At 41.0% G+C, this 23,070-nt stretch overlaps 1 protein-coding gene and 1 long non-coding RNA gene across 10 annotated transcripts in view; one reads left to right on the top strand and one right to left on the bottom strand.

Moving 5' to 3' along the window:
• Positions 1–16,778, top strand: part of LOC126998996 (unconventional myosin-IXb-like) — a 97,939-nt gene extending 81,161 nt beyond the window's left edge. For 5 of the 7 annotated variants that reach the window (XM_050861305.1, XM_050861308.1, XM_050861310.1 and 2 more), the window contains 13 exons: positions 430–520; positions 2,470–2,623; positions 3,641–3,751; positions 4,422–4,543; positions 4,658–4,826; positions 4,961–5,134; positions 5,492–5,681; positions 7,730–7,901; positions 8,985–9,165; positions 11,196–11,431; positions 11,695–11,953; positions 12,149–12,263; positions 12,399–16,778. In XM_050861305.1, coding sequence (XP_050717262.1) covers positions 430–520; positions 2,470–2,623; positions 3,641–3,751; positions 4,422–4,543; positions 4,658–4,826; positions 4,961–5,134; positions 5,492–5,681; positions 7,730–7,901; positions 8,985–9,165; positions 11,196–11,431; positions 11,695–11,953; positions 12,149–12,263; positions 12,399–12,565 — 2,141 coding nt within the window. In that variant the 3' untranslated portion in view covers positions 12,566–16,778. The remainder of the gene's footprint in view (positions 1–429; positions 521–2,469; positions 2,624–3,640; positions 3,752–4,421; positions 4,544–4,657; positions 4,827–4,960; positions 5,135–5,491; positions 5,682–7,729; positions 7,902–8,984; positions 9,166–11,195; positions 11,432–11,694; positions 11,954–12,148; positions 12,264–12,398) is intronic. The other 2 variants (XM_050861307.1, XM_050861312.1) reach the window with 1 other exon arrangement.
• Positions 1–23,068, bottom strand: part of LOC126998998 (uncharacterized) — a 34,080-nt gene extending 11,012 nt beyond the window's left edge. For 2 of the 3 annotated variants that reach the window (XR_007753093.1, XR_007753092.1), the window contains exons 1-2: positions 22,784–23,068; positions 7,810–7,899 (exon numbers count right to left, since the gene is read on the bottom strand). This is a non-coding gene — a long non-coding RNA (uncharacterized LOC126998998). Of the gene's footprint in view, positions 1–4,983; positions 5,132–7,809; positions 7,900–22,783 lie in introns of those variants that run through there. The other variant, XR_007753094.1, reaches the window with a different exon arrangement.
• Positions 23,069–23,070: the final 2 nt, after the last annotated feature.

Genomic DNA, 23,070 nt, shown 5'->3' with positions numbered 1-23,070 from the left:
CAAAAGAACTGCCAGAGAAATAGTTGGCTGATATGTCTGATTCCAAAGTCAATTTACAATCAACAATACCCAAAGTTCAAGAAATATTTGGCTGATATGTCTGATTCCAAAGGCAATTTACAATCAACATTATCCAAAGTTCTCAAGTATATCAGCATCTTTACAAGTCACTGGTGGCTTCATAAGTTTGTGAGTTTCTAGCAAAGCTACATACAGCAGTGATTTGTAGCTTATGTACATAGAGGCAGCAGTCTTGGGAAGACATTTTGTTTTAGGTAATTTTAATTTAAATTAAGAGACTGACTGTGATTGCACATAAATGTATTCTTTAATGATAGAGAAGAACTGTGATAATTTCAGGATACAAGGATAAAGTGAGAGTGAGAAAGTTCATGTTCAAGTGACCTGATATCATTGATCTTTTCACAGCCAAGCTTAACCTGGAGGGCCACAGTGTCAGGACCCTGCGGTACCTTAGTGAAGGGGATGTGAGGCAAGATGAGGCTGAGGATGCACGCAGGTTGGTGTGTGGATATACAGGCATGCACTTGTATGAATTAAAATGTAGATGCACCCACAGTCCAGTACAGGCATGAGCATATACAGTGGAAACAAGCATGTATGCATGCGTATAAATGCATTTGCACACTTTAACCGTTTTACTGGCTGAGAGCTATGCTATTAAACTAGATAAATGGTTTCCCAAGGGACCCCTATTATCAACCAGCCTGTGCCAGGATTCAAACCCAGGCCTGTGGATTCATAGCTAGACATGTTAGCCACTCCACCATGGAGGCATTATCCTATTCCAATCCTCCAAATGGTCATATTAAGAAAAATGGCACAACTTGAGGCAGTTTCAGGATTTTGACCCTAGAAATTTCTTTTTCCTCCTTTATGGCTATGCGAAGAAGTCCAAAAATAGGTATTAACTAAACATCAATCTTGATGCCCTCGATGACATTCTAGACTCTAGAGCCTATAAAATTAATCTGGTTACTGGTTCCCCTACTGAAAGGTACAGTACCCTCCCCTAGCCCTCTTTTTGTTTTGGGGGTGGCCGGGGTGGTGCAGAGGCTGCGCCCGTCCACAGAACCAGGCCCAGGGTTAACCTTCGAAAGACTCTGCATGTGGGCTCCTGTATCGTCTGGAGCCTCTCAGACGATGATCGACTGCCCTACCTATCAAATAAGCTCAGAAGGCTGAGGGTGGAAATAGTGTCACTCTCTGAGACGAGGAGGCCTGGCAGTGGCGAGATCAGTAAGGGGGGTACACCTTCAACTGGTACGGCATGAGCAATGGTTTCCATGTCAAGGGGGTAGCTATGGGCATCTCCAGCCAACTGCTGCCATTTGTGGTTGAGGTTGCTCTGGTTGATGAGCGTATAATGCAAGTGAGGCTGAAGCACACACTGGGCTTCATGTTTCTTGTTGCAGTGTACACTCCTACCGAGATGTGTGAAACGGAAAAGAAGATGTTCTACGCCAAACTCGACTCCGTATTAGACCAATGCCCTCCTCGGGACACACTCATTGTCCTGGGCGTCTTCAATGCTACTACTGGCACTGACAAGGTTGGCTGCGAGCTATGTGTTGGTCCCCATGGTTCTGGTACCAGGAACATCAACAGCTCTCTCCTGAATTTTGCAAAATCCAGAAGGTTGTCACTGGAATGACTTTGTGTCAAACCAGCGACTACTCCGTGAGACTGATTCGACATATACTATTACCTTCATAGTCCATGAACTCCAACTCTGGCTATACGGGCACGTGGCACATTACACTGAAGCTGATCCTGCTCATCGGGTTGTCTCTGTAAGAGATAATCCTGAGTGGAGGAGGCCAAGGGGATGCCCACGGAATTCGTGGCTTGAGCAAGTCGATAGATCCTGCCAAGAGGTACTCGGGTTGGGAAGGGGGCCTGCATGAAGACTTGCCCGGAGGGACCCCCAGGATTGGCGCCATAGGGTGGGTGAGGCAACGCACCCCCAGGTGTATGCCCCCACCAATTGATTGGTTGATTTTTCATTGCCTGCAGTTTTGATGATCATCATCACCATCTTTTCATTCAAAACCTTTCCATTTCCAATGAGCATATTAATTATTGCTGTGGTACTTTCTTATGGCAAAATTAGAAGAATACTATTTCTTGCTCACACTTCTTCCTTTCATAAATCTCTCTAGTTCACCTCTGACATGTCTGTGCTTATCTCACCCTACCATGCTTCTCTGCTTGCATAGAAAAATACTTAAATATCTAAATTCAGTCATTTCCTCCATCCCCTTTTCTCCAATCCAGATTTTTGTGTCATCTGGGAATATGAGTTTTGTCATTAACAATGAAGGTGCTGTAGTTCATACATAAAGATCAGCATAATATGCTTACAATATTGTACACAAAGCTGTTGTTTTCTCATTTACTAATTTCCCATTCCTTTCTTTACACTAAGACAATGATTCTCTTTGACAGGTTTGAGGCGTGGAAGGCATGTCTTGGAGTTCTGGGAATCCCCTTCTTTGATGTAGTAAGGGTTCTGGCTGCTGTCCTCCTCCTTGGCAATGTTACCTTCATTGAAGGGCAGGGACTTGAGGTGGACATCCAGGGAGGCAGTCATGAGCTTAAGGTATGTGCCTTCCTGTACTATATTTGTGTTTACCCTTGAATTAATTTATTTCTGTGCTGGAATGGTATTTTACTGCACTGTATAATTTTATAATGTTAGATCCATACTACTTACTTTTAACACTTCTTGAAAAAGTTATGTAATGTAAGGAATAAAATGTTTTAGTGTTTTATTGGGAGATGGAACTGAGGTTTGGTATGAGCCACAACCATATCATTAGCCATCCAAATCCAATTAGAGAATACCAATTTTCATTTTATACTTAAAAGGTTTTTATTATGAATATCGTTGCATCTTACCGATTCCATTATCATTACTTGGTTGATTCCACAAAGAAAGGTAGCATGTTGAGTAGCAGTATTAAGAACTTGCACTTATTTGTAGAAGCCATTTTACATTGTCAATTTGTTTCATCACATGTACAGCAGCATATCACCAATAACGACTTCCAAAATAACATTCTCAGCAGTAGTGACAAGTTAGACTAGATACACAGTTCCTACAATAATATTAAGATTCTTTTCAAATAATAGTCTTGTGATGGAGGGAAGTGTCTCGATGCATCTTGGATAGCAATTGTTTGCCATCACCTTGATAATGTAGTCGTCAGACTTGTGCCCTGGTCCCAGCCAAGGATACATGATAAAAAGGGTTTATTGGTGCCCCCACCTCGGAACTTTCACCTGTTTTTCCCATTTGAAGCCCTCCTATCAATACTTTTTGCTTAGCTGAAATAATAATTGTTCCAGGACTAAAAGATTGAACATACAAAGAGAGATTGAAATGGTTGAGTTTACCAACACTGGAACAAAGGGAGAGAGAAGATCTGATTGTGGTGTATAGGGTGCTGGATGGGATGTAGAAACTGGACAAGAAAGATCTAATAACCTGGAACACAAGAGAATCAAGAAGGAAAATGTAAAAGGAAGCCTGTAGAAGAGATATTAAGAATAGCTTTCCACAAAGATAAGTGTGTGCATGTGTGTGTCAAACTCTTCAGTTGGTCTCCTTTTCCAGAGTGTGGCAACCTTGCTTGGGGTGTCATCAGCATCACTGTACCGAGGCCTCACCACACGTACCCACAATGTTCGAGGTCAGCTGGTCAAGTCCATGTGTGATGCAAACATGGTTAGTACATTATCTTGTCTTTTGTTTGCCTGCTTGCTTCATTCCTTGTTTTATTACTTTCAGTGAATCTGACAGGTTGGATTAGTGGTTTTTTTTGCAACTATTGATTGGCACTCCAAATCCCCATAAAGATGTACCATATTTCTGGCCATATAAGATGCACCAGAGTATAAGATGCACCAATAATTTGGCAAGATATATTTATAAATCATTGTTTATAATACTGCTGCTGTGCTAAGCATATTATTTACAAGAATATTCCAATATTTTTGTGGCATGTTCTCTAGAATCAATTATACTGTGAGATAAAGTAATTATCTGTAGATTCAACTTTGTTAAAATTTTGAGATATATTCTCATCTTTGTTGTACTTATTCAATGCATCCAATAAAATTCAAATTGTGCATTCTAGCTAGAATAGTGGTTATGTTCTTCATAGCAGCAAAAATGTTTTCTTGATATGCACACAAAATGTTCATATCAGTCTGAAAATGCTCATGAAAGATGATGACATTGCTATAATGTGGTATATCTTTGGGTGACATTGTTTTTGTTAGTAAATATTCATTAAATATATTACATATTGTAGCAAAGACATCTTGTTGAGGTCAATAAAGCCAAGCTCTTTGGTCATTGATGCCCCACTGAATCTCTGCCTCTTTCTTAACAGTCTAATATGACGCGAGATGCCCTTGCCAAGGCGCTGTACTGCCGCACAGTTGCTACCATTGTCAGGCGGGCAAATTCTCTCAAGCGGCTGGGTTCTACCTCAGGCACTCTCTCCTCTGACAGGTGAGTCTCAAACAGGATAATACAATCAGCCTATGTGTTTAAATGTATTAGCAATTGCTCATATTTTTGGCATATGTATAAAGTTTACATCGTTAATAATATAATCTGCACCAGCAACGAGAGTGTTCATCACCACGGGGAGGTAGCGTCCCAGCACGCCTCCACAGTGGGCACTGCCGGATCCAAGGCATCTAAGTCCATGAGTGTACTGAATAATGCTGTGAAGCATGCCACAGATGGCTTTATTGGCATTCTTGACATGTTTGGCTTTGAAGACCCTAAGGTAATGTGCAACACTGAACTTAGTGGGCATTAGCCCTATGAACAATGGTAATCTTTTTCATGACAATATTGCTGACATGAAATTAAGGTTATGTAAATACCAATACTTTTATAAAGTTGATTTTGTTTCCCCAGCCTTCTCATTTGGAGCACCTGTGTATCAACTTGTGTGCTGAGACCATGCAGCATTTTTACAATACACACATCTTCAAATCTTCCATTGAGTCTTGTCGAGAGGAAGGCATCACATGTGAGGTTGAGGTTGATTATGTAGACAATGTTCCATGCATTGACCTCATATCATCCCTGGTAAGTGCATGAAAAATATGGGAATGTAGCTAGGGATTAGGTGCTATTCAACAACAATAACTTGTCTTAGTATTTATATGAACTTATAGATCAAATAAATGCATTTAGGGAAGCCAAGTAGTGCCATGGTAGAGTTTATAAATGCATGTACACAAACAATATTTTTTTTATTGGTCACATCAACTTCTTGGTGAGAGAGTGGCCCTCTTGACCCTAACATAGCTACATGTTTAAGTCATCCATTACAAAATCATTTACAAAATTGCAAAGAATATTTCATGTTTCTGCGACAATCATCACACAAGTATAAAAAAAAAGTTGCCTTGAAGTCTTAAGTAAAACTTATTCCTCCCACAGCGAACTGGTCTGCTGAGTATGCTGGACGTGGAGGGCTCAGTGAGGGGAACCCCAGAGAGCTACATCCAGAAAGTCAAGGTGCAGCATAAAGGCAATGGGAGGCTGTTTGAGCCCAAGGCAAATCACATCAGGTCATTCGGCATCCACCACTTTGCTAGCAGAGTGATTTATGATGCGTCAGACTTCCTAGGTGAGTGATGAGCCAGTCATGGCAGTGTTTTGAGTTCTTTTAATTGGGTGGCAGGGAATTTATCTTCTTGGGGATTCTGTGTACCTGTCCATAGCTAACAGTCAGTCCAATTCCTGATCTCCCGTCTCCTGGGATCTGTTCCCTTCTCCTATAATTCCTTGCCCTTCTGTCTCTCTCCGGCATATGACCTGCGCCGACTAAACGAAACTTTCCAACTTTCCCCGCCAGGACCCGAACCACAGCCGCGGTGTACGCTGCCTTCTCCCCGATCACCATTACCTTCTTCTATCTTTCGTCATCATTGTCCTATTGCGTCAACTCCCACATCTATATCACTGCCCTCATCACTATCTTTAAGTTTCTCTCCATTATTTCCTCTTCCAATCTGTATCTCCTAACACTAATACCTCCATCTTTCTCTCCACCATCAACTCCCCCTCGCCATTACCTCCACCTTCCTTGCCATTATTCCTCCTCCTCCTCCTCTTCCTTACCCTACGCCCCTGTCCACCCAGCAGTGAATGGGTACCAGGTATTAATCGGGGGTTGTGTCCCGTCTCCTGGGATCTGTTCCCTTCTCCTATAATTCCTTCCCCTTCTGTCTCTCTCAAGCATATGACCACAGATGTTGCGCCGACTAAATGAAACTTTCCAAACTTTCCAGGTTCACACCATCACATTCTAGCATTTAACATACTGATGGAGTGCAACCCAATACTCGCTACTCTAGCTTATCCCTATGCTGTTCAAAGTCCTATTGTGAGAGTTGACCAATATCTATATTCTTTCATCCTTTTCACTGGTAATCTCTGGAACAGCCTTCCTTTATTATTTACTTTATATTTAAATTTCATCCAGTCTTCTACCGTATATGCAGTCTATTCATGCATGTGGCGAGGACATTGTGATCTCGGAAAATTTCACATACCATGATAGCGTAGTTCAGTATAATGGTGGGTCTCACCAGGAAGTCTTATGGCAGACTGGCTTGGCCCAGTGTTATAGACTTCTTCAGCATGAGTATATGCCAGTATCGATACCTGTGTAGAAGGACAAAGATCCAAATCTACAAGTCCCTTATGCTCCCTGTCTTACTCAATGTCTGTGAGACATGGACATTAAATAAGAACTGGAGAGGCAGATTGATGACTTTGGTAATAAGTGTCTATGCAGAATCATGGGAAATCACTGGAATAACTTTTGTGTCAAACCAGCGATTACTACATGAGACTGATTTGACATATATTACCCACATAGTCTGTCAATTCCAACTCTGGCTATACGGGCAGGTGGCATGCTACCCTTTAGCTGACCCTGCTCATCAGGTTGTCTCTGTAAGAGACAATCCTGAGTGGAGGAGGCCAAGAGGATGCCTACAGAGTTCGCAGCTTGAGCAACTCGATAGATCCTGCCAGGAGGTACTCAGGATGGGAAGGGGACCTGCATGGAGACTTGCCAGGAGGGACTCCCGGATTTGGTGTCATAGGGTGGGTGAGGCGATGCATTCCCCAGCGTATGCCCCCATTGATTAATTGATTCTATTTGCAGGAGTCATGGCCTTTGTTATGTTTCTATTTTGCCTTTGAGTACTTTCTCTGCTATATAAAAAGAAGACCTACTTAATTAATAGATTGTGGTTTAACAAGATAGGATGCTATTAGTAACAAAGAGGTGTACAGGGATTGTGATGTGGAAGTGAGAGCAAGAGGGCTAGAGTGTGGGTAAAGAAACGTTCATTAAGATATAATTTCAATAAGCTATAAGAATCCTAAATGGTGATTTTTGAAGAGGGTTCATGGAACCAAATAGGAGGGCAAAAGGTGGTAGGGAGACCATAAGTAAGATGGATCATCAGGAGTGAGTAATACTGCAATAAAGAGGTGACAAGGGAGGGGAGTGAATGTTGGGGAAGAGGGAGTGCATGAACAGGAGAACTGATGACTCTTCTACCATGGTTACCTAATTAAAGGTAGCTCTTGGAGGGGAGATGTCAGTACCATAAATACATACAGAAATTATATGTGGACTGAAAACTTATCTCATTTCAGATACAAATAGGGATATCATCAGTGATGACCTGGTGTGTGTCTTCCACAAGCAGTCCTGCAATTTTGGATTTGCCACCCACCTGTTTGGCTCAGAGCTGAAAGCACTCTTCTCACAAGATCCAGTTCCTAGAGGAGTCTCTTTCCGTATCAGCCCCACATCCCACACAGACCTGTAAGTTGCACCTTTATGAGTCCCTCAAAGATAAGGTGAAGTAATACATATCTCTGGCAAATTCTCAAAAAAATGGTGGAGAGTTTAAATGGTTCTCTTGATCATTACCACCTGGTATGAGGATGAATGTTCTAGTATCCAGCAAATATGAGGCGGAGGTAAAGGTGTGACCGCCAAATCTGACATTTTTAGTTAGGTGTACCATGCAATAGGCATATGCATTCTCTATGATTTCCAAAAACAGTGCAAGGTATACTGACCCTTATAACAAGAGAATCGAGGGTGTACCAGCAATAAGTGCGAACAAGAATTCCTTTTTATCATGTAGTGGTTGTCGGAGGTAAAGAGGAGACATTGCCAGCAGCCTGAGGAGCTGGTTTTCCCGCGCTAATCACTGCTAAGCCAATCACAGGCCATGCTGCCCACCAAGCGGGGCATCTGAGTTAAAGCCCGGGAAGTAAACATTGTCCTCAGGACTCCTCGCATTATTATTATAAAAATTCATAAAAAATCTGCATTTTGGTTTAAAATGAAATGGTTCATACTGTAGTTTAGGTGAACAACATAGATTTTACAAATCCACATACATGATGGATATTCCAATTATCATAACCAATTTCCAAATTGGGGTATAAAAATTTAGCAATAATTTTTTTTTTTAAATAAAAAAAAACTTTTATTATACAGCTAGGCCATACAATTAAAATGAATACAAACAATAAATTGGTAAGTCAAGAGGAAAGTACAGTACACATAGCTAAACTTTGAATGAGATTTACTCAAAACTAGGTTTTGGTGATGTCGCCCCTTTACCTCCGGAAGCCTCATATGACAAAGTTATAACACTTCAATATAACAATTGTAAAGCGAACATTACATACAACATCCACCTACAAAGCATAGCATTTTGGTACTTTAAGTTCACAGTTTTCACTATTGCTGTGGAAGACATTAAATCAATTATAAATTTTCACATCTACCCCTGAATTTCAACATCCCAAAAATTCAGAAAGGGAAATGAAAGAACCTTTCTACCACTCTGAGAATATACATGTGTTTCTATTGTATGTATTTCTTCATCAGACAAAATGGAGATGAGCCAGTGTCAACACTGACGCAAGATTTCCACACACGACTTGACAACCTTTTGAGAACACTAGTGCATGCCAAGCCTCACTTCATCCGCTGCCTCCGCTCAAACTGCTCCGAGAAGCCTGGCCACTTTGATCGGGCTACTGTCATCAAGCAGATTCGTGCATTGCAGGTGAGGATTTAGATGAAATGGAACAATAGGAAACATGCATACGAATTTTAAGCTATTAAAATGCTAAATTCTATAGGTCAATGGAGTAATGTTACTCATCATCATCAGTACCTTATTTCCTATGGATAGGACAGGAAGGCATAAATTCTACAACTAACATATATAAAAATTGTGTCAAAGAAGAGAAAGGATTATGTCACAGGTTGCCCAATAAAATTGGCCTCACTGCAGTCCAGACCTCACTTATGACTGACTGCAGTGTCATGTACACCAAAGAATGTCTCAGCCCATCAACTACAGCAAACTGGTTTTCAGACTAAAAATGGGGGTATACTTCCTCAATTAATTAATTGTACCACCCTATGTGCCTTACAGTTTAATTGGCCCATTTGCAGCCAGGGGTTTTGATGCATATTACCACCAGAATTTTCATTTTCCTCTTAACTTCCTTGAGCAGAGGGGTGACCGCTATTTTTCAACATCAAATTGCAAAGAGAATTGGACATTAATTGCCATACCAATGTATGACAATTTATATCAAAGATATGTCCATATCATATGATTTGTATATATTTGGAAATAATGTAGCTATTTTCATCATGCATCAATGGAGCAGTAGTCAGAGTGCCTGGCTACAATTCCGTGGGCCCGGGTTCACATGGAATGGAAAAGAGTGAACACTGTACCAATTTATAAAAATGGAGATAAAACTGAACCACTAAATTATAGACCAGTTTCTTTGATAAGTGTAATGTGCAAGATTTGTGAAAGTATAATAAAAAAAAACAATGGGTCGAACATTTAGAAAAGGAAAATATAATAAATGAAGGAGAGTTCGGATTTAGAAAAGGGAAATCATGTGTCACTAACTTACTATATTTCTACTCAAGAGCAATAGACGTGGTGCAAAAGAGAGAAGGGTGGGCTGGTTATATCTCGATTTGAAAAGCTTATGACAAGGTTCTGCACAAAACTACAGCAGTGGGGAGGAATGGTCGGGAAGGTTAGAGTGGATGAATGATTACTTAACCGGAAGAGAAATGAGGACAGTAATTAGAGAGGAGAAATCAAATTGGAGGAGAGTAGAGAGTGGAGTTCCCCAAGACTCAGTTCTGGCACCAATAATGTTCATAATATATATAAATGATATGCCAAAGGGTATAAAAAGTTATATGAGCCTTTTTGCAGATGATGCAAAGTTAATAAGAAAAGTGAGGACGGAGGAAGATTGTGAGGAGCTGCAAAAAGACCAGAACAGTGTATAAATGAAGCCAGTTATGGGAGATGGAATTTAATGCAAACAAGTGCCACTTTATGGAAATGGGGAAAATTAAAAACAGACAAAGGAAAACATACAGGATGGGAGAAGAAAACTTAAAGGTGGTACATGAAGGAAAAGATTTTGAAGTAATGATGGAAGACACACTATCCCCAGAAAAGAACATAAACAACAAAACCCCCCCCCCCCCCCCCCAAGATCCACAAAAACACAAATTGTTCCCAAGTATACTGATTCCCACTGCTCCTACAACCGATTATTTTCTTAATGGTTTACAAGTATTTCCTTTCTATACAAAAGAATTAGGGCCAAGACCTAATGGATTCTGACTTTGTTCATCCCAATCATCCCTTTATTCATCGACAATTTCATAGTCCCTGTAATTTACCTTTCTCCAACTCAGTTTTCCTTTCCAGCAGAATATCTTCCTCTTTAAGTCATTGCTTCCAAATACCTGAACTCATCCATCATTTAATTTCAGGATTTAAACTTCATTGCTTTCTTTTGCACCACATAATACCTCTTTTCCCAACTCTGACTTACATTCCTACATACTAGTACAAATATTTTCAAAAAGATGTGAGAGTTTGCCTTTGATTTTGCTCATAATCTGTCATTGATACTCAATAGTTTTATCATACATTAATTTCTGCTTTTGAAATTCTATTAGGCAAATTCTAATTGATGCTTGATATTTTGATATCATTAACTATATATACCTATTATTTAGCTATATATACCTATTATTTAGGTGCTGGAGACTGTGAACCTAATGGCTGGAGGTTATCCTCACCGAATGCGCTTCAAGACATTCAACTTGCGCTACCGCTTGCTTGTGCCATTCAAGAAGCTCCGTCGAGTCGAGGACAAGACTGTGGAGGACTGTAAGCTGATCCTAGAGTATTTTGTACGATCTCTGGAGGATGTGAACAGATCCTCAACAGTGGCTATACAGTGGGCCTTGGGTAAACGCCATATATTTCTCAGGTAAGATTCTTTGAAAAGTAGAATGAGATGTGTATTAGCATTCAAGGCTGTTTGGAATTAGCAATAATTCCTGTACACACACACACACACACACACACACACACACACACACACACACACCACGAAAGATTTTACAATTTTGAAGAATACATGATAGTTACTCAGAATTAAAAATGAGCCTCATAAATGTTTACTCAAAATTCAATTTAGCATGCTGTAAATAATTTAAAAACTAAAACTGCTACCCTCTTTTTCCTTGTTAGTGAGGGTGCCAGACAACAGCTGGAAATGTTGCGGATAGAGATGCGGCAACGAGCAGCAACTCTGTTACAAGCTGTGTGGCGTGGCTGGCATTTCCGCAGACGTTGGCCCACTCTCAAAAGAAACCTTGAATTGCGCGCACGTTCCCGCACAGTCAGACCTCGACCTCAGCCCATTGCTGGGACGCCGCCACCTGACGTGATGGATCGGTGTGATCAAAAGACCATACAGCAAACCTGTTCCCTGTTTGGTCTTGACCTGGTGAGTTATTTTATACAGAACTTAATATTTATATCTTCAAGCTTTTCATGTAAAACAAACAGTGCAAGATACAGGCTAGCTTAGTTTCTAGGAGACATGCGAAATAGAAATATTTGAGATTTTATCTGAATTTTATATATGTTCAGCCATGTGTATGTTGTTGAACATGATGCAGCTTATAAACATGTGACCCAGACCGCCCTTCTGCAGGAGCGGCCACCACCAGTGCCGCCCAGCCGCTCCTACACCATAACAGGGAACCACAAGATGGGCTATCCTCAGACACGGGTCATGAAAAGAAAATTTCCAGGTGAACAAAGTTCAACAATTTTTTATCCACATTTTTTTGGCTGATTATAAGTTGACAAATATCAACCCAGGTACACTGAAATTCTCAACTTCTAATGCAATGTTAATTCTTATTTTTCCAATATTGCAATGACAGAGGAAGGTGGAGGTGACAGTGTGCTGCTGAAGGGAGAATCTGTCGTAGTGGTGGGGGCATCTTCAAGGCGTGGCCATCTTCTAGTTGACCACCAAGGACATTCCTTCCACGTACCCTTCCAGTATATGGAGCTCAAACCTTCTGCTCAGCCAGGGGTCAACATATAGGCCTTATCAAGGGCCTTTTTCTTAAGTGATGAAAATGAGTGCTCACTCGGCATCCTAAGGCTTTGAGGACCATAACCGGAGCTATATGCTGGACATACTGGCTTGCTCATTGACAGTTAAGTGGTCATCTACCATAGTGCTGAGGAGACTCACAGTTCAGGGAATGACATGAGTCAGAAAGAAATTACAATCTTCTTATCTATAATAATTGTTCCTGGCATGCTGTAGGAAATTGTGGCTGAGTTGTACTCCACACCCGCCACCTCACAGAAATGGGGACTCAACGGGATAGAAGTGGACAAGGCTCGGTGTGTGGCATTAAGTGGAGGTTACATTACAAAGGGACACTGGAAGTGAGACTTGCCTGTGTGTCTCAGTGTTGCCTTGAACTTCAACTTGAGAAGAGAGGAGATGGTGACTGAAGTGGTACACTGACACATGGGAAGCATCACATATGCTCCAACTTTCTCCTGGCCTCATCCCTCTCTGGTTTTGTTGTTCATTTGCCCTCCCACATTATACTCTACCCTCCTTACATCCCTCATCAAACCTCCAGGCCATGTGTGACTGTCTAGTATTTTGTAAGAGAAACATGAACCTCTGTACATAGATATTTGTATGTGCCAATATTGTTAAGTATTGTGTAAGTTTACTGATATACCTCGTTACTTAATGTATCGTCGAGTAAACAAACAATTATTTTGTACTAAAAGACTAAAGACTTGAGAGTGACAGACATTGAAGATAATGCATTTTGATTCTTGGTGCTACCTGCTTTTATAATTTTCTCTCTCTCTCTCTCTCTCTCTCTCTCTCTCTCTCTCTCTCTCTCTCTCTCTCTCTCTCTCTCTCTCTCTCTCTCTCTCTCTCTCTCTCTCTCTCTCTCTCTCTCTCTCTCTCTCTCTCTCTCTCTCTCTCTCTCAGAAGTGATCTACAGTATTAACGTCCCTGCCACTAGCAACCCTCCCCTTCCCACCACTGTATGTTGTCACTGTATAGTTTTATTCAGTTTTTTCTATTAATCATCAGCTTGCATTTATTTTTTACCTGCTGATCATCCATTCACATTTTCCCTTGACTCATCGTTTCCATATACAGGTAACCATCACTATATGATTAATCACTTATACAATCTTGAACATTCCAAACCAATAATAAATATATGATCCCCTACAATCACTTATAATATGATCTGTCTGAGATTGGTAGTACAATCATGTGATGATTATGCTGCACATTGATGGTGCACTGCACAGGGAAGAGTGTTCCCCACCCACAATATGCTCAGGGTATATGTCAAGTTCCACTTCCTCTCTTCCCATTGCACAATTCAGTTCTGGGAAGTGTATTATTGTTACTGTATTAGACATGATTTTATCAACTAGTACCACCACAACCTGTCAACACAAATTTCTTAATGAGCAAGCAATACAAAATACTATTGCACCACAATTTTGTGCTTTGTTGAAACAGTTGTGAACAGGGTTGGCCTTTGGTCCTTGCATTGTTCCTTAATGCTGCATTTAGCAGTCATTCATTCTTTTAGTAGAAAACTTAATTTTGAAGGTGGGTATCAATGTTGACATCCACAAAAAAGTAAGTTACTCTGAAAAACAATGTTGTCATTTGTTTGTCTTGGTGACAGCATTAAGTTAACACTTTTCTTGTCATTATTCCATAAGCAGAACAGAACAATTATTTATAGTATATTTTGATATATAAATGTTTACTTTGCCTGCCTGCAAAACCAGGCATGGGACAAACCTTTAGAGGGCTCTTGTGTGTGGATTCCTGCAATGTCCTGAGCCTTTTGGAGAATCACTGACTGCCTTACCCAATGAATAAACTCAGAAGGCTGAAGGTGGATATAGTGGGACTCAGAGATGAGGAGGGTTGGCAGTGGCAAGAGCAGTAGTGGGGGGTACACCTATTACTGATCTGGCATAAGCAATGATGCGTGTCTTAAGGGGGTAGCTTTAGACATCCCCAGCCAACTGCAGCCATTAGTGGTTGCAGTTACTCTGGTTGATAAGCATTTAATGCACTTGAAGCTGAAGCACACTCTGGACTTCACGTCTTGTTGAAATGTATGCTCCCACCGAGGTGTGTGAAACCAAGGTGTTCTACCCTAAACTCGACTCTGTATTAAACCAGTGCCCCCATGGGATACACTCATTGTCTTGGATGACTTTATTGTTACTACTAGCACTGACAGTAGGTTAAAAGTTATGCATGTCCCCATGGTTCTGATACCAGTAACACCAACAGCTCTCTGCTCCTGAATTTTGCAAGATCCAGGAGATTGTGAATTGCAGGTTCTTGATCCCAAAGACCAGAGCTGCAGTGCTAGACTTGGTATAGCAATCTTGGAGGGGTAGCTAAGGAGCTTCACCACTGTGTCAAACTGGCGATTACTTCATAAGATTGAGTTAAGGCTTATTAACTGCATATTCTGTGGACAGCAACTCTGGGTACACAGGAATGTGGCATGCTACCCCGAAGCCAACATTGGTCACCAGGTTGTTACTAAGAGGTAACCCTAAGTGTGGGAGGCCAAGGGGATACCCAGAGTTCATGGCATGACCAAGTCAATAAACCCTGCCATGAGGTAGTTACTTATGATGGAAAGGGAGCCTGCATGGAAACTTGCCAGGAGGAACCCCTGGATTTGGCACCATCGGGTGGGTGAGGTGATGCACCTCATGGCATATACCGGTACCCCTACTGATTGATATTATATAAGGGTCTTGAGCATCTGTGGCTGGGAATGTATTCCAATTTAACACGTTATAGTGATATGGATACACAATCAACCTCTTTACAGTTGATCTTTGAGGAATGAAACCCAATCATAAAGCAAAGGATGCCTGTATTTGATATATCTACAATTATTTCCATTACATATCACAGCTGATTTAATTTATTTTCTCATAAATCCTTCTTTTTTCTCAATATAGTTTATCATAATGTTCCATATCTCATAGCTATACTCCTACTTTTTTACTCATTAGAGTTTATCATCAGATTTTTTCATCAGAAGTATATTGTCTTGCTTACTTCTCTTACTTCCACTAGTGATATAATGAATCAAGCAGTGATATAATGAATGTCTGACTGTCCTCTCACAGCTAGATTCATTGCTTCATCTTCCCTCTATCCCTGTGTATACATATGTCGCAGGATCTTCAACTTCATCATTTACCAGGGTTCTTCACCTACTCCCACCATATCCCTGGGTGTTCCACTCACCCTACCCCACTTGTCCCATGGATAAAAGCCCACCACACCTTTCAGATGAAGCCAGTTACCTTCCAGTGATGGTCAACCAGTAAGAGGAAGTGCTCAATCTTGTACATAGAAGTGTAGATACTGTACATGTGTGGCTCACGTACTAATACTCAGTGTAACTTGTACAGAAAGTTTAGTTTCCATATAAGTTAGCAGTGACGGTTCTTGTCACGATGTAGGAACAAGACTCGCATGACCTGAAGCCCAGAGGTGCCCGGTGGTGCTCCCAGATACCTTTTTTTATTTCATTTTTACTATATTTTATTTTCAAGCACACCAATCAGTGTGGTGTGGTCGGGTCCAGATGTGGTCAGATGCATTCCCAGTGACCCCAGCTACAGTGTGAGAGAGGGAGAGATACCCAGACAGACAAGATTTATGGATTGAGCAATGTGCCAAATATTCTTAGTATTTTTTTACCAATTTGTTAGCCTCTTCCATGTTTAATACTTATATATCATGGCAGAGGTTCCATTCCTTTTTGTTCTGTCTGTATATTTACATTTGTTATTTGCCCCTTTATTACTTCTCTCCAGCCTTCCTCCCAGCGAAAGTTTATGGCAGCAGAATGCTAGTGTGATACGGCTCAATAATAAGCAAAGTCATAGTGGCCTGAAACTGAGGCCTTTGCTAAATCCCCTTCAGGGTTATCATTGGATGATATTCCATCAGGCAAATGAGACAGGTCCTGGCAGTCTACAGTTCACAAATTGCCTGTGATGAACACCTCTAACAACAGGTGTTGTTCCAACAAGTAGAGCCACATGGGCTGGTTGAGAGTGTCTCGACCCTCTGTACCCGGCTGTCTCTGCTGTAAGGTGCTGAAGTGTGCGTTATGTGTATGGAATTTTTAGGGTGCAAACTACTGTAAGAGTTCCTGTTAATATTGGATTTTCGTTTAAAATTAAAACTTAACAAACAAGAACCCTAGTTGTTTGGATTCCTCAATACCCATTGATTAAAATGCAAAAGTAAGTTACCCACTGATTGCTCAGTTAATGCAATATCAGTGAGAATAGGACTAGTAAGAAAAATTTGCTTAGGAGCATTACTGTGAATTGTCATCAGAAAAAAAACATAAGTAACTACTTGGTATTGTAAGGCAAATGATACATAACTTTAAACTCCACAAGAAAAGTGAGATAATTCCAGTTGAAGAAAGACAAGGTAAGATAACACCACCATCAAAAATATTCACAGCTTGCTTAAAAGTATTGAAGAAACTAGGGGATAACATAAAAATCAAAACAGATGGTGAATATCTTAACAAACATTAATTTGCAGATGACAGTCTTGCTAAGTGATTCAGATGAAACCTTACAAAGAACGATTGAAGAACTCAGAAGTCTAAAAGTAGGTTTGAGGATGAATATGAAAAAAGGCAAAGCTTAATAATAATCAGATGGCAGTACTAAAACAATGATAAGGGATGAAACACTTGAGAGTACAGTACCCTCCCGAGTTTCGCGCTTGCTCGTTTCGTAGGTATAGCGCTAAACTCGTGGATCGCAAAACTCGGAGTATTGAAAACACTGAAAAGCGTTTATTTGTTCCGGCTCGTGGAGAAGCTGACTTTTTTTTTCCCATTTTACTCCCTTGTTATCTCAAAATACGTGCTGTGTAAAAAGGAAGAAAATGCGAAGAGAGAACGGGTCGTTTTGAAGCCGTATCTGAAGGCGGCTGGCTGCCTTACGGGTATAGTTTGGCCTCCACAGTGACAGGTAGAGCAGAGTGTGAAAGGGATTTGGGAGTGTTAGTGAACTCTGACCTGAAACTAAGGAAGCAATGTATTAGTGCGAGGAATAGGGCGAAACTCGAGGATTGTGAAACTCGTGAGGGTACTGTATTTTATATATTACAGAATCACAGACTCAGTGTGCAGAGTGCAGAGTACCAAAAGGTCAAAACAGTAAATCTGGGGCTCGAGATAGTTGGTAATCTAAGCCCTGGTGTCTGTTATTCATCCTAACAGCATGTTATCTACACCAAGTTCTGCAACAAATTCCTTTTAGCCCATTCATTGCAGACTGGTGGCGAGAGCAACTACCTCCGTGTAAAAAAAAAAAAAAAAACACTTTACCCAGAAAGGAATCACCTGCTTTGAAATATCCTCTCAGGTCTTGTAAATAATCCTCATAGTATGAGAAAGGTGTGTGGAAGGGTAATTACCAATAGGAAATATGGGGATAATTGAGCATTATTCAAGAGGGTGTGTGAAAAGGCAGTTATCAATAGAAACTATATAGTATGAGGCTCATATAATATAGTTATTGATAACTGCCTTTTCACACACCCTCTTGAATAATGCTCAATTATCCCCATATTTCCTCTCAGTAATTACTTTTCTACTCACCTTCCTGAATAAAGCTGTGTGCAAGTAGGGGTTATGGGTACCGCACTTGGGGATATTATTCTAGTGTTTGCCCATACTCACCCTTTGCAACCAAAATTGGCTAGGGGTCCTTTGAAACTGCGGGGAATGCAGCGGTAAACATGAAATGTGTCGCAAATACACATTTTTTGAGTTATGGGGAGGTTGAAAAATACCCTAGATGTAGGGAAATTCCTTACATTTACCTAGATGTAGGGAAATTCCATACATTCTGGGATTTTTTTACCACGTATGGAAACCACGCAATTTCACTGTCTCCATACCAGAAGGGGGGTCGAAGGGGGCGAAGCCCCCCCCCGTACAGTATTAACCCCCTCGTGCATGATGACGCGTTTCGTGTCATCAAGGGTAAAAAGGCTCTGGCGCACGATGATGCTAAATGCATCATAAAAGTTTTTAAAAATTATCAAAAATTAAGTTTTCGGAGAAAGTGTGTCAAATTTGGGAGCGTCATTTGTTGGGATAAGTTTCTTAATGGTAACCTTTCTAAGGAGCGTAGATGAGGAGCATGTAGCAATTTTTAGCTGTTAGCCTCCTTTGACAGGATAGGAAAAAAATAGTTTTCTCGGGGTAACTCGGGAACTAATAGGCATATGAGGATTTTGAGGATACGATAAGATTCTTCACTAAATTCCACTTCGAAACATATATTCGGATAAAAAGGTTGGTCCACAAAATTTCAAGCTAGCAAGTGGGGAAGAGTTGGTACTTAGGATTTATTGTCTACAATAATCTATATGGAGACTTGAAACAAGTTTGTCTTGTTTATTATATATATATATATATATATATATATATATATATATATATATATATATATATATATATATATATATATATATATATATATATATATATATATATATATATATATATATATAAATATATTTTTTTTTCCTCTATTATTATTTGTACATGTTCTAGTACAAGTCTTTATGAAGCCATTGATACGATATATCTGTGTGGGTAAAATACACCTGGGAATGTAGAGTATCACGGGGGCAAAAAAAGGCCGGTCGGGCCTGACAAATGCATGGTGAGTGGAACAGAAACTTATTAGAAACTTACAATGCGCTTGAGGGTTAAGGTACTTATGAAGCATCTAAACGGTAAGTAACTTCTGTTATAAGAATCTTGCAACCACCATACACAACTATGTATTCACTAACTGGTATCACGAAAGAACACGTGAAGCAGATTCGAACGCAGGTTACTTGTGTTTGAAAAATTTCCATTCGAATTCAGGGGCCAGATTCAAAAAGCGTTAGTGCGTAGTTTTGGGCCTCAAGAACAAAACTGTGATTCACACAGCTCTGCGGTAAATAACTGCCAACTATTTGATGACTTCACGAGCAGGTTATTAATTATTCTAATGTTTGTTAGTTGGTTTGTGTTGTTCTCAAATAGCCAATAATTTTTCTTGCTGAGGACACGTCTAAGTTGTATTCAACCAATAGCGATGCTCCGTGTAGGTACGTACATACGTGGAGTGTTAAGAGTGTTTGGTTGTTGGTGGGTCAGTATCAGTATGGATTCTTTATGTTCAACTTGTTCCCTGACTGAGTACACCTTGATTAAAAAAGTGTACAAAGATGACGCAGAATTGTTGAAAATTCTTCGGGATCATGGTGTTCTACCTCGTCACGGAGTCTGCGTAACGTGTGGACGTGACTGCATTTATCGTCATAATGGCTAATGTTGAAGAAGGGGATGTTGGCACCTCTTTCAGAGTTAACACTTACATTATTGAGTAAATATGGAGATTCACTACGCGCCTCCAATATTGCCCCCACGAGAATAATAACCTTTTCAATGTCTCACATATTGTTGTACTTCTCTAGTTTTACCGGCATATCATACATGTGGGGGGAGGGTCCATGGGGGAAGTGCAGCTCCCCCTGGTTAGCAAGGGGGTCGAGAGGGGCGAAGCCCCCCCCCATTAGAGGTTAGGTTATGTAAAGTCGGTTAGAGTAGTTTAAATGCGCTCCCCCACCCAAAAAAAAACAAATTCCGGCACATCATACATGTGGGGGGGGAGGCCAGGGGGCTGCGCCCCCCATGGTTAGGAGGGGGGTCGAGGGGGGCGAAGGCCCCCCGTTAGAGGTTAGACTACGTAAAGTTTGGTTAGAATAGTTCCTCCTTTCCCAACCCTGAGGTCACGACCCCAAGCGCTTTTCCAGGGGTAGCCAAGACCTCAAAATATCAAACATGGTGTTTTTGTGTTACGATAACACATAAACAACTAAACTAGTGGGGTTGCAGTCATGTTTAGAGGTGCATGACTGGGGTCGCTTGAAAAAAAAGGTTGGGAACCACTGGAGTAATTTAACCCCCATGGCGTCGGAACATTTCCCACCCGTGACCCCCCCCAGCGTCGGCACTTTTCAAATTTTTTTTTTCTCCCATTATGTCAGAAATGCTGAAAAAACATAAGTTTAAGTCATGAAAAGTGTCAAAAATGACATCTGAGTCACGGTGTGTGTCGTTGTCGTCGTCGATATGTACGACGCTGGGAAGATGACTCAGCCTGTGTAGTACATGTACGACGCCGACGCTGTGAGGGTTAAATGTGCTCCCCACTTAAAAGAACCGATTTCTCTTTTTTCCTTTACTTCTAAGTACTTGCGCTTCCACATTATGGTTGAAGGACATGTATTTCGTTCCTTCACTATAATACGGAGGCGTATTATCTTATTAAGAGGCACGGAGCCAATCTCCACAATTACCTTCAATTACTGGTAACACGAATTCGTGAAGCACAGATTCGAAATGCGGTTAGTTAGGATTCACGTGCTCTAACAAGTCAGGCAGGAAGTTCGGGATAACCCACGGCATAACCCGCAGTTGTTTCTAGAACGCAGTGCTGGATGGATCACGAGTAGCCAGTGGTCTTGCTTGTGTCAGTGATAAACAATGAAGATAGCTACACCGCGTTTGGTGCCTCGGACTCTACTAGCAGGACAGAAACCTTGTGATGAGGTGACAAGCTTTTCGAACCTGTGCTAGCGAGAGGGCTTTGAGTGTAGTGTAGGTGGCTTATGTGGACGCAGCTGGCCACCGGCACCACGCCAGACCGGTGAGGTGAGCATCGTTTGGTGGGTTCACTACGCTTCTTTCCCAAAACAAGCTTGGGGTCCAGTGGGAATGCGTGGTTTACGTATGGGGAACACTAATTTCGTCGCAAACCCTTATTTTAATGGTGGTGGGAGGGAAATATCAATAAATGTAGGGAATTTCCCTAGATCTAGGGTAATTTTCTTCCCCAACACACTAAAAAAATATACGATTGTGACCCACTTAGGACAACAACCCTTGATCTGGGGGGTCATTTCACACAAGCATTTCAGGTATTGTTTGCTTGCTTGCATTTTGGGTATACTAGATCATAGATTCTCAACCTAGGGTACACGTATCCCTAGGGGTACGGGAAAGGAATTTTGGGGGTACATGTCTGGTTTCTCAAAATACTTCGGCTTTGGCTTTCAAAGACTGTACTGAGGATTATCTTGTTGGAAGCAAAGAAACAAGCCCTTGCAACCATCTCACTGAATCAGCGTATGTTTTTCATGCTAGTCACACACAGTGACTGAGTAAGTAACTAGTAACATTAGTTACAAGTGAATAGTTTTATACCACTTGCTCACAGTCACTCCTATTTGAAAAAATAAAATGTTTACTTTAGTTACATCTTGGTATTGTTTATGCTAGTCACACACAGGGACTTCCTTGTAAGTTACTAGTTATTAACAACTTGTTACAAGGTTTACCAACCAGCACTAGCTCACAGTCACTGGAACACAATACCTTCTTTTATTTTATTTTATCTTTTTTTTCATGCTTGGGATGCTAGTCACACACAGTCACTTCCCCGTGGCTCAAATTCAGTTATTGAAAAATTGCGTGTAATGTTTTTTTTTTCATATGCTTGGAAAATTGCGTGTAGTTGTGTTTTTGTATTCCTTTTTTTTTCATATGCAATCACACACACTGACTTAACTATCACCATTACTAATTCCCAGCTGCAAATAACTGTGTGCAACGCTAAAAATATGTCGATTTTAGTAAATGGTAGCAGCTAATCACACAGTATTTCCATATAATAGTAACTAGTTCCTATCAGCACTAGCTCAAAGGTTCAATGATTGAAAGTGTTTGTCTACTCCACATGTATAATACCATTTATACTTCATAAATCAAGTCGATAAACCATGCCTTTCTTTTTAACCTTCTTGGTACTGCATGCATTCTGGGTTAGGGGTACGTGACCAACACTGAAAAACTTCAAGGGGTACATAAGATTAAAAAAAAGTTGAGAACCCATGTACTAGATCCATCTAGGCCTGTGGAAAAATACTTTCCCTGACCCTGAACATAAATGCATATACTCCCTGGCCTTAAGAGACAACTGAGCTGCCCTTTAAAAAATACTTGCAACATGAAGTGCAGTCATTCTTTTAAAGCTATTTTCATAATTTCTGATTACATACAAAATGACTACTAAGGAAATACCCAGACAACAAAGTTCCATGCAGATATACCTCCAGCTGCTAAGGTGGTGTTGGGTAGCTGCCCGGCGGCCATCGGAAACTCTTACTTGGCCCACGTGCAATCCTTCTGCCGCTGATCCCCATGGGTCCCTGCCGCACCCGTGGCATTCACCTTCTCACCAACTGACACCACCACGCCTCTGGGCCAAACCAAGTCCTTGATCATAGCGTCTATGTGGAGTTGGGCAGGGAAGGGGACTACACCGCCAGCCCAGCGCGACTCAATGCCTGTGGCTCCCGGGACGGCGGATCAAGGGTCACCGTCTCGACTCAGTGGT

Source organism: Eriocheir sinensis, chromosome 15 (genome assembly GCF_024679095.1).
Source record: "Eriocheir sinensis breed Jianghai 21 chromosome 15, ASM2467909v1, whole genome shotgun sequence".
Classification (NCBI taxonomy): Eukaryota; Metazoa; Arthropoda; class Malacostraca; order Decapoda; family Varunidae; genus Eriocheir; species Eriocheir sinensis.
The sequence above is the reverse complement of the archived record's forward strand: the minus strand, read 5'-3'. Positions and strand labels throughout refer to the sequence as shown.